The sequence below is a fragment of the Lipotes vexillifer genome, unplaced genomic scaffold (assembly GCF_000442215.2).
Source record: "Lipotes vexillifer unplaced genomic scaffold, Lipotes_vexillifer_v1.1 scaffold247, whole genome shotgun sequence".
NCBI classification, from domain to species: Eukaryota; Metazoa; Chordata; class Mammalia; order Artiodactyla; family Lipotidae; genus Lipotes; species Lipotes vexillifer.
This window is the reverse complement of record NW_006794161.1, coordinates 364,268-376,335: the sequence shown is the minus strand read 5'-3', so window position 1 is coordinate 376,335 and position 12,068 is coordinate 364,268. Positions and strand designations below refer to the sequence as shown.

At 36.8% G+C, this 12,068-nt stretch overlaps 1 protein-coding gene across 2 annotated transcripts in view; it reads right to left on the bottom strand.

The window, feature by feature from the left end:
* HGF (hepatocyte growth factor) overlaps nucleotides 1-11,451 on the bottom strand; it is an 81,035-nt gene extending 69,584 nt beyond the window's left edge. Inside the window, exons 1-2 of one of the 2 annotated variants that reach the window (XM_007467032.1) lie at nucleotides 11,236-11,451; nucleotides 3,196-3,361 (exon numbers count right to left, since the gene is read on the bottom strand). In XM_007467032.1, coding sequence (XP_007467094.1) covers nucleotides 3,196-3,361; nucleotides 11,236-11,320 — 251 coding nt within the window. In that variant the 5' untranslated portion in view covers nucleotides 11,321-11,451. The remainder of the gene's footprint in view (nucleotides 1-3,195; nucleotides 3,362-11,235) is intronic. The other variant, XM_007467033.1, reaches the window with a different exon arrangement.
* Nucleotides 11,452-12,068: the final 617 nt, after the last annotated feature.

The window sequence follows — 12,068 nt, the reverse complement described above, 5'->3', positions numbered from 1 at the left end:
CTCTGCGGCATGTGGGATCTTCCCGGACCGGGGCACGAACCCGTGTCCCCTGCATCGGCAGGTGGACTCTCAACCTCTGCGCCACCAGGGAAGCCCCAGATCATATATTTTTGAAAGCACATAATTTTCTTATAATTTTATGTAGTTCAAATTAGTCATTTATTTATTAACATTGTAACAACTTTTAAGTAATTTTAAATAAGGGGAAATAACTTTCATGAAACAAATATTAAAAAGATGTTATAAAATTAAAATATTTTAACTATTATTTTATATTTTTACATAGTGCATTTTATTCTATAACTAACTTCAAAAATTATATGTATAAACTTTTTGCTTTGATTTACACGTAGACATTTTGAAATGTCCACCTACAAGAACATTTTACAGCTGAAATAGTATTAAAGAACAAACATAAAAGTCTGTTTTTGCAACTGTGGCAGAATAACTTGATAAGAGAAAAACTGGCTGGTAATATATTTGAAGTTTGATCTGGTAGATAGTAAACTTATGCAATACATGTAAAATTTCCTATATCCCCATTGTAGGGTGTTGGGGGGAGAGTTAAATAACCTTGAAAGCACGGTAATTAGATAAAGAATACATATGAAGATAACTAAACGAACATCTAAAAAGAAATTTTAAAATTACAGACTCAAATACCTACTACTTAACATTAAAATAAAAATGTACCACACATATATAAACTACCTTTTTTTTCAGTAATATGGCTTTGACATGAGATTGCCTTGCAAGTGACTCATAAACCCCATCAGAAACATGTGAGATTTGCTTCTGTGAATACAAAGGTGATTCCTTCTGGAAAGTGGGTGACAGGGTTTCCAGTTTGCTGATTTAATTCACCCTTCTCTCTCATTCCATTACAATTCCATATACTCTCAGAAAACTGTATTTGCTTGTATCATTTTATACTTCCATATGGACTGGATCCAAGCTGACAAATTCCATGAGTTGCATATCTTCTTTTAAGTTTGACTTTAGGAGTCTTTCTCTTAGCCTTATTTTAACTATCATCTTCCTTTCAATCGTTTATTTTATTGAGTTGTTTATGGCAGAAGGGCAATTCCAGTACCAGTTACTCAGTCATGGTTAGAAATTTTCATCTCTTGAGTCAGTTCATGTACAGTAATTTTTTGAAACGCTTAGAATCAGGCATTCTGGTCATCCTTCTCATCCAGCAAAAAACAACTTCAGTCTCTGTAAAGTCAATATTGTTGATACCTTCTCAAGAGGAAACAAAATTTGAGACCTCCACCTCATGCCCACTGAATCACAGATGCTTTCACACAGAATTGTGGGTATTTTCCAAACATTTTAGTGTGTTTGCCATTCTTTTTCAATGATTCTAGTTCATGTAACAAGTCCTCAAAAAGATCTTTAATTCATTAAGTACCTACTTTCAGCATATCACAAGTATGTCCATTCAATTCTGAATAAGTAATGTGTTTAGTGATTCCAAATAAGTATGTATATATATTTAGCATACACAAGTGTGAAGGATGACACCATTGCTGAGCAGAGAACTTTAGCTGTACATTGGTATTACTACATGTGGTTTTCTGTACAGGTTGCCATAAATTTGGAGACTAAATATAAATCAACCAGAATATGGTTGAAAAGCATGAAACCTCGTATATATGGGATATGTAAAGTTTTATTAATCTGGTCACATATGTTCTCCAATGCAGCAAAATCATTTTAGTTTCTCCTAAATAAAACAAAGGGAAAGCTGTTTTGTTTTGGTTTTTTTCTAGGCATAAGGCTGACTAATGTGAAAATCGAGGCTTAGCAATACTTTCCTTACTTGTGGATCCAGGAGAGTGTATTTTCAAATTCAAAGTTAAAAATCAACAATGAGATGTGGTTCTCCCATTCCCTTTGCCCTGCCCTTCTAACCCTGAAAGTGGAAAATACAATAAATCCAACCTCCTCAATTGCCAAAAGAACATCTCCATAAATCTACACAGCTGAGATGTTGATTGAGAGTAGTTTTCTCTAATTTATTTTTTTTAATCTCAAGTCTTTTCTAGGAAAGTCAGAGAAAGAAGGAATTATCATAGGAATTACTTGCAAAGTTAATTCCCCACTCCCAGTGCCAGGAAATATCTCCCTGAAAGTGGCAGTTTGGCTATAAAAATACTTCCAGAGGAGATTTAAATGAATAGAAAAGAGATAGTCTTTCCTCCTGATAAATCTATTGAAGACCTCCTCTAACCATGTCCTTTCTCCTCAGGCCCATAACACTTATTTCTCTGAGAAAGGCAAGACGAATTTAGGACCTCTTGCCATGACATTACTAAAATCTGTGTTCACATTATGTGTTAAGTACCCAAATGTAATAGAGTAGAATTCAAAAGTGACAGGATACCATGTGCACTCCTGTTAAAGTGGGATGAAATAGGGAATAAAAATGTGGATAGTAAGTGTGGGGAGGGAATATTTATGAAGAACTAGGAAATGCATTTTCTTCTGGCAATTTGGAAAACTATTCAGATGAAATTGTCACCTTCATGGCCCAAAACTCCAAGTTTTATCCTTTGGCATACTGGCAAAGTTCTAAGGAATTTTTCCCTGGGATGTCACAGAGAAACTTTCAAAAGATAAGAAAACTCTCCATTTGAGTCCCCTCATGCCTCTTTGAATTGCCCCAACACTTTTCACCTAAAACTTCATCATCACTACCCGCTAACTTCTTTTAAACAGTCCCTCTAGTTTTTTAATCTAATTATCTCAATGTTTTTTATTTAAATCCCTAAAGACAATGATACAAGTTGCAGTAAGTTTTGGTTGTTGGCCAACTTCTATTCTGAAAATTCCTCCACTCCTCTTGTAAGAAAAAAAAAAAGTTTACTCTGAATAGAATATTGTAAAATATTAGAGAGATAAAAAGTTAATCTAATTGAATTTTAGTTCCTAAAGTTCAGTTGTTCATAAGATGAGAAAATATAAATTCCATAACTAAAGCCACTGTGGATTCTAAAGGATCTCAGTTTATGTGTTCTCCCTTACTCATATTTCCATCAAATGAGAGCTAAGTCTGCTGTTGCAATGAGTTAAAACTAAAATCAAGCTTACAATTTTAAGAGTACATTGCATTGAATACAAAAAAGATGATGATAATGAGTCCATGCTATATTTGGAAAATTATTCTAAGAATGAAATGAAGCAACTTACTTGCAAGTGAATGGAAGTCCTTTATTCCTAATACATCTATTGGCACATTGGTCTGCAGTGTTCATTTTTTTTGTTTTTATCTTCAGTAATGGGTCTTCTTTAATTAGAGTAGTCTTTGCTGACTTTTTGAATTCATGAAGTGTGTTTCTTCTTTTCTTCTGTCCTTCTATTAATAATAATAATTTTTTAAACACATAGGGGAAAAGCTTTTAAGGCTCATATAGAAAAAAATATCCCTAAGAATCATCTACAAAGTAATGATTTTATCTGACAATATACCAGACCTCCAGGGGTTGGGGGGTGGAGTAATGTGGGTAATGATACTCTCAGATACTTAAGAGCAAGAGAGGAATAGTTAAGTGAAGAAAAAATAACTTCACATACAGAGTCATTCATCTACATTCTTTCAAATGAAGGATGCTTTTAAAAATTAGGACAGAGTTCACTCTTAAGAAAGAAATAATGTGGTATTCTCCAAACAGTATGAAGGGAAGTGCCAGGACATATCATATCATGCTCTATAATTAAATCTGTCATTTCCTTCTACAATTGGTCCTTATGTAAGTTATAGTACTAATTAGATAAGCCAATTCAATGACAGGTGAGAAACTTCTCACCAAAAATGGTGCACTGGGTAAATTCTTCTGACTTGGTCTTTAAAGTATTTCATACTATTCATATTCTAGCCCTTTCATTTCCTACATAAGTGTTTTCTGTGCTTTTGGGCACTATTTCTCAGTATCACTGAAGTGTTTGTTTTGAAATCAAGCCAAATGTTGTAAATCAAATGTATGTAAAACTTCATCCTTTAATGTAGCAATATCATTTTTCTTCATCAAAGTATTGTACCAGGCCTCTAGATAGCATGAAGCCTCCTATTAAAAAGCTGAAGAGCAAAGCTAAAACATCCCAAGAGACTTAATCTTATGGATAACTTTAGGCTTTGAAGAACTTGCTTTTTCATTCTTAATTTGCCCAAAGTTACCTGGTTTCTAATGATAATCATCTCTTCACAATGAGGATCAACTTGTCTAAGAGACTGCATTTGTTGTAGAACAAGGATGGATATAATTGTGCCCCTCCCCTGCCTTTCAATTCATTTGAATACCCTTATAACAAAGGCAGTAATAATACGTACATTTTTAAGATACGAAACCAAGACACAGGAAAGTTGATGACTTAGAAGATCTGATTGAAAATCCAGCTGCCTGGCTTCAGTCCCCACTCTCAAACACATATGATGCCATCTCTCTCTAAGACTTGCTAGGAAAGCATGTGGAAATAACGGCTTGTAAATAGTTTCTGAAGATTTGCTTAAAGCTATCAGTAGAGAAGTAACTTGGATGGCAGAACAGGAAATCATTTCTTGTCTTTAAACGTGGTGAAATGTGCCAAGAAAAGAGGGTGAAAATTTTTCTGTAGAAAATTTGGAAATATGGCTTAACAGAGTGAGGTACCAAGAATGCCATCATACTCTTAAGTCTGCCAGCAACTACTGGCTCCAGTTGTTTTATTAAACATGGAGATGCTACCCATTAATATCTATCCTAACCTGAAGTCCACAGTAAATAAGAGAAAACATGAATTCCTCTAAATTTTGGTTCTCTATAAAACTCCAGAACACAATCCCCAAAAGACTGGTACTAATTTCTGTAATAATGCTTTCATTTTCTTTTCTTTTCTTCAACTTTTCTTTGCCCTATAAGATGGAATGGCTATGGTAGAACAGGTATAATTTAAAAGACATTTTAACATAGAAATTCAGTCAACCAAATAATCCATCAACATGTTATTTATTGAGTGTGGACCAAATGCCTTGCATAACGTTGGCAGACTGATGATAATTCTGGCATTCTTATTGACTTGCCAAGTGACTTTGTTTAATTACCTTAAATGCTAATATCCCATTACTCAATTTACAAAATGAAAGTTATATTTGAACTAAAAGGAGCTATTTAAACTATAATCACTTGGAAATCAATTTGGGTTAAAAATGTTATGAATATGCAAAGTTTTAGTTTTGTTTTTGAAATTTCATCCTTTAATTTCTGGCATAAGAGAAGAAACCATTATTCTCCCAAGCAAACAAGTGGTTAATACTACTCTTTTCAAATTTTGGTTTCTGCCACAGGACCATGTTAATGGGAGATAAGTTTCTCCACTAAGAGTTTCCACTTCTTTTGACATTAGTGCACTATTTCTTAGGTGCTGTGAAATGTTTCACAGCATAAAAATCATCTGAATTCCTGAATAAATTGGAATACTTCTCAGAAACAAATAGTGGTTAATGGACGCAGAAAATCTATTCAAAAAACTATCTGCCAAAGTAGAAAAATTGTGGTATATATATATGTGTATATATACACATATATATAAAATAAATTCAGTTAACTAAAAGTATAGAATTAAAATTGGCCTAATGTATTAAGTATTTATTACCTATGTTTAAGTGTGAAAGAACATAAAACTAAATTTTAAAAGTCTAAGACAAACATTGAGTTCAGACATGTATTTTACCAATTACCAAATAAAATAGAATACCTGGTCAATGCTCTGGTTTCTTTTCTCAGAACCATACAACATGAAGGAAGGCACTGAGGATGACTAGAGCAAAGTGGTTTCTGTGGGATCGTTGATTATATTTAATTCTGCAGATCCTCAGCTGTCCTATTGAAATGTGTTAATGCCTGGCTGTACCTCATAAAAATAGTCTACTCTTGCTTGCTGATAAACTTTCGATCACTACCTTTCATCTAAAGATCAAAAAGTATCCTGAAAAGCAAATAAATCTATGATTTCTCTTTGCTAGATAATAAATAGGAGAGAAAAGCCTGTCTGGGGCTACAAATCTAATCAGGGGCAATCAGAACCAGATACTAAGATTCCCTTCTCACTATTTATTTCTCATGACTTAGAAGCTTTCCCTTATAATTCAGTCATATCATTAGGTCAGTAACTAATTATTCAAAAATGCAAAGTTCAAGCTAGTTGTACGTCATGTAATCCACACATCAATAAAATTAATTCCTTCTTCAATAAAAGAAAATTCAAAACAGAAGTCATTCAAAAAACAGCTTCTGAAAATAAAATTCCTATGCTGAAAATACTTTTAACTTTCTCTTCCATATGTATTAACAACTGATGCTTGTTTTAACAACAGTTAAAAGACAAGCTTAATTTGGGAAGCAACTCAAAAATATCTTTGGATCAGATTTTTCCCTACTATTTTTTGTGCATGACTGCTAGTTGAAGTTTATAAACAAAACATTGAAATGAAATCAAAGGGTAAGAGATCACTGCAACTTTGTCACGCTTTCTTATATTTTAAATTGCAACTCCTTTTCCCTCTTCCCTCAGTATGGGAAAACATTCTGTAGCTATATTTCCTGAAGAAACCAAAGTCCCTATTTTAAAACTGAAATCATTAGGCTCTTAGTGAAAAGCTACAAACAGCAAGTAGGGTCAAATGTATCAAGGTGCTTGAAGAAAGACACATTTCTCCCTCTGGTCCCTGGGCCTCACACTCATTTCTCTCAGTACCTCATATATTTTCTTCTCTGTATGGACTAACCATTGACTTCAAAGAAAAATCATGCAAAGGAAAGGATTTGCAGGGTGTGGAAAGAGGCAGGAATCTGGCTCCACATATTCTAAGAAATCTACCCACATGATTAGTGATTAACAGCTTGAAGTGGCAAGATGTTAAGATGAAAGTACACAAATAATTAATGGAAGGGAATGGTGGTGACTGGAGATTTACTTCCCAAAGGCAAAAATCATAAATACAAGTCCAAATCTTCATTTCTATTATCTAGGTCTTGGGTTTCACAAGTGGACAATTTTCATCCCTTCTTTAGAGAAGGGAACAGTATCATAAATAAAGATGTCAGGAAGGGATCAAGTCAGATTTAAATCAAATGTTGGTATTTGAGGAGCAGCATAAGTATCTCTTCCAAAAAGATTTACAAATGAAATGATGTTCAGTGTGAGAATAGGGACCTCCCTAGATATTTCCCTCCTTCTACTTCCATGCCACTTCCTCATTCATCCTCCTCCTGGTCTCTTCCTTCACTGTCTGTTTCTGCCTGCAGCTCTCCTCCAAGTACCAACTAAAACAACCACACTTGGGCTTCCCCGGTGGCGCAGTGGTTGGGAGTCCGCCTGCCGATGCAGGGGACGCGGGTTCGTGCCCCGGTCCGGGAAGATCCCACATGCTGCGGAGCGGCTGGGCCCGTGGGCCATGGCCGCTGGGCCTGCGCGTCCGGAGCCTGTGCTCCGCAACGGGAGAGGCCGCGGCAGTGAGGCCCGCGTACCACAAAAAAAAAAAAAAAAAAAAAAAAAAAAAAAAAAAAAACAACAATAAAACAACCACACTTCAGTCAGGCATCTTGTCAACTCAGAACCTTCCAGCTGAGACCCATAATGTTTAAAATAGTGTAATTTAGCATGATATTCAAGCATGCATGCTAGTCTCTCTTACTTTTCCAAACGAAGGCCATACTCCTCCTCAGGTACTCAGAACACCAGCCCTACATGATTGCCTGTCCTTGTACTTTCTCACTTCAGTACCTTCAGCCACTTTTTGTTCCCCTGACTTAAGTACTGACCGTACTACTACCTGTATTTTCACACTCAACTTGAGTATTGCATACTCCCTAAACCTGGTTTGATCTTCTGGGCTAGAAATGTTATGGTTGACATAACATAATAATACTTCTAACACAGAATTGTTCTTATATTACTTAGCAAAATGGATTTTTTAAAGCGAGTTTCAGTTGATTTCACCGCTGCTGTATTCAATATAAATAAAAGGGGAAAATGCACATTGCATATTTCATTCACATAGATCTGGGTAGGAATCTCAGCTCTATCCAATATGTAAGATAACAAGAAAAAAAAATTAAGTTCTTTAACTTCAGTTTCCTCATGCAAGATGAGTCAATCCAATAATGCCAATCTTATTAGAATTAAATAAGCTTTGTTTTAGAACTTGGTCCATAACAGTCACTCAACAAATGTAGGTTTCATCATCAAAAACTCTACAAACAATAAATGCTGGAGAGGGTGTGGTGAAAAGGAAACCCTTTTGCACTGTTGGTGGGAATGTAAATTGATGCAGCTACTATGGAGAACAGTATGCAGGTTCCTCAAAAAACTAAAAATAGAGCTATCATATGACCCAGAAATCCCACTACTGGGCATATACCATGAGAAGACCATAATTCAAAAAGAGTCATCTACCAAAATGTTCATTGCAGCACTATTTACCATAGCCAAGACATGGAAGCAACCTAAGTGTCCATTGACAGATGAATGGATAAAGAAGATGTGGCACATATATATAATGGAATATTACTCAGCCATAAAAAGAACTGAAATTGAGTTATTTGTAGTGAGGTAGATGGACCTAGAGTCTGCCGTACAGAGTGAAGTAAGTCAGAAAGAGAAAAACAAATACCGTATGCTAGCACATATATATGGAATCTAAAAAAAAAAAAAAAAGGTCCTGAAGAACCTAGGGGCAGGACAGGAATAAAGACACGTAGAGAATGGACTTGAGGACACGGGGAGAGGGAAGGGTAAGCTGGGATAAAGTGAGAGAGTGGCATGGACATATACACACTACCAAATGTAAAATAGATAGCTAGTGGGAAGCAGCCACATAGCACAGGGAGATCAGCTCGGTGCTTTGTGTCCACCTAGAAGGGTGGAATAGGGAGGGTGGGAGGGAGACGCAAGAGGGAGGAGATATGGAATATATGTATATGTATAGCTGATTCACTTTGTTTTAAAGCAGAAACTAACACACCATTGTAAAGCAATTATACACCAATAAAATGTTAAAAAAAAATGAAGGTATTGGGGTGCAGAGTCAGTAAAAGAAACAAAACAAAACAAAAAAAACAAATGTAGGTTTCTTTCTCACTTGTTCATCTGTACATCTCCCACAGGCTCCTTGATAGTAGGTGCTCATTTAATGTTTTGTTGTTGTTGTTAGAGGGGATTAGATATTTGTATCCAGTGTAGGTGGGAGTGGATAGAGGATAATCCTATGTAAACCAATTCCTATAAAGATGGCTTGGGTCTATTATATTGAACACTTCTTTAAGTTTTTTTGAAACTTTTCTAAAAATATCTCCATAATATATTCTGCTCATAACTGGTTGTCACCTCATTATAGTATCCACTTCTTTTTAAATATTGTCTTATTTCACAATAGGTAAAAAAGCAGACTCATAAGCTAAATCAAAAAGTATAACCGAAGCAAATAACAACAAAATTCTAAATGTTCAATGTTAGATGATATAAAAAAGAACAGACTTTCTTTATATGTTCTAAGAAGACTATCCATGTTTTCCACTTTGAAGAATGTAATTTTTTAAAAAACTATCTCAAAATAAAGTTGCCACCCAGACAAAGGCAGACCCTCTTTTGTTAACAATTTTAGCATTATCCACTTTAGGAATTATTCTATTACTTGTAATTCCCAACTGGCCTCTCCTTGCCTGCAGCATACTCTTGGGCTGCATTCCCCCTATCCTCAGGAAGCGCAGTCATTTCAACATTAGCCAAAATGAAATATAATTACAGATGTATATCTCCTGCCAAAACTTCGCAATGCATGCCAAAAACAAATAGACATTGTCTATGGTTGATCTACTGTTTGGGTTTTCCACACTGTGTTCCCCATGCATAAGCACAGATGATTCCAGGTAACCATATTCTACTTCAGCCCATCAACATTTTGATCTTTGAAAATGAAACTCCTCAAAATATTAGCTGTCATTTCGATTTATACTCAAAATCCCACAAACCAGCAATGTCATATAAGAATCAGTTTTAACATGACCCATCTCAAAGGTGATAACCTGCTAGATTGAACTTTTTTTTGTTCACCTCTTCAGAAATCTAACATAAATGTTCTTGAACTGACACTTCCCACACAGTGTTGTTTTCCAAAAGGGACACATCACAAAATCGAAGAAAGCCAGGTGACACTGATTTTCCTCGTCATTTTGCAAATTCTTGGTGTTTTCAACCTTTGTATTACATTGGAAACTAGATTGGAGGTCTGATACATGTCATATTTAACTTATCTCAAAAGATATAACTGAGATATATCTCAGTTCTCTGTCTTATTTTAAAAAACCTATGTCTACTGTCTGGGCATTTATTCCATTCTTTTATTCCCCTGTGCCCACCTATGATGCTCACTACCTTCTCCTGTTGGCATCCCAGCCACGACACTGATAACACAACCAAATACAGATGTTTCCTCTTGCCCTGATAACAACAGAAAACTTCCCAAAGCAGCAAATGAAACCTCTAAACTTCCAGGCAATATGAACTCCCAAGCAACTCCTTCCCAACCTGTAAATTCTGGGGAGAAAATGGGAGACTGAAAGGAGCATTTCTACAGCTATAATCAGAGTCACACAATTTTTGCCTCCTTGGCCCTGCAGTTTCAAAAGGGCAGGCATCCATATCCAGAAAAAATGAGACCTTAGGAGAGAGGCTTTCTCTTTCATTTTTATAACATGCATATACTCAGGCTTTAATCTGCCTTCTCCAAATGAAAACCTGTATTGTCATAATTTGGCCCTGAATGTTGACTGAGTGATGTGGGGTAGTGGATTGTCATGGAAAATTCTCCTCTGGGAATAAAAAAACATCTCCCTGCTGTACTGACCATCACTCCCCCCCCCCTCCTTCAGCTTTAAATTTATCCAAACCAGCAAAGTTCAGCCAGTGTTAGCATCTCGCTCTCATCCCACCATCCCTGACTATCAGGCTAAGTGAGAGGGGGCTGTATCAATGGGGAGGGGGATGGAAACAACAGAGGGGATGCTAAGTATCTTTTTAAATGCTTTTCAAACAGAAAGAGAATGTCAAAAGAAAGCTGAATGAGAGATTTAAAAAACCCATACCACATACAGAGTTAAGGAAGGATGCTGGGAATCGGGTAGAGAGAGCGTTAGGAAAAGGAAATGATAGCAAGAGAGAGTTAAAGAAGAACAAGGAAGAAAAGAGAAAACTAACCTGCATAGGGGATGGCAATAGGAAACAGGAGGTGGAGGAGGACGTGCTGCAGCAGTAAGACTGGCAGAAGTTTGGTCACCCACATGGTGCTGCTGGATGTGCTGGCGGATCCCACTGGCGATGCCTGCGTGAAAGAATCCTGTTCCGACTCAGTGCCTAGAAGAGCCCGTCGGCTCTGAGCTGCTTTTTATTGCGATGAGCTAAGTTTGTTGTGTGATTAACTGGAAAGATCTAGGTCTGAACTCCCTCTTACGGTAAGAAACTGTTTAACAACAGCCCTTTACTCTCTTCCACCCCCCTCCTTTCCTCACCACCCCCCAACAGCACCAAACAGATCCCAGCTCCCCAGGACCCCACCCCCACTCTGCTGAGGAAAGAAACTTACAAAGAGAAGGTCACCTGGCCTGAGGCCAGCTTCAATTTGGAAGTTGCAGCTCCAGATCCCAGTGGCTCCTATCCGAGCAGGGAAGGGAGCTACAAGGCTCAGCCCAGTAGCTAAATCAAGGCACAGGCAGAGGACCAATTCGCTAAATTTAAAACAGGAAAATACACGTGTTTACATCTCTATTTGGGAAAAGAGGAAGGGGAAGCAGCATAAGAAGAAAGCAAAGCACTGCCTTTCTGTCAAATGTGCGTCAGCTCCTAATCTCTCTGGTTTCACTACTGGAGCAATCCAAGGATTCCAAACACGGACATAGGCTCCCCAGGTGGTCAGAGCCCGGGAAGGAGCGGGGAGGCAGGCTGGCAGGCAGAGCTCAGACAGGTCCAGCCCAGGTAGCAAGAGGTCCGGTGAGAAAAGGGTATGTTATTGTGGGGTAAAAATAAACAAACAA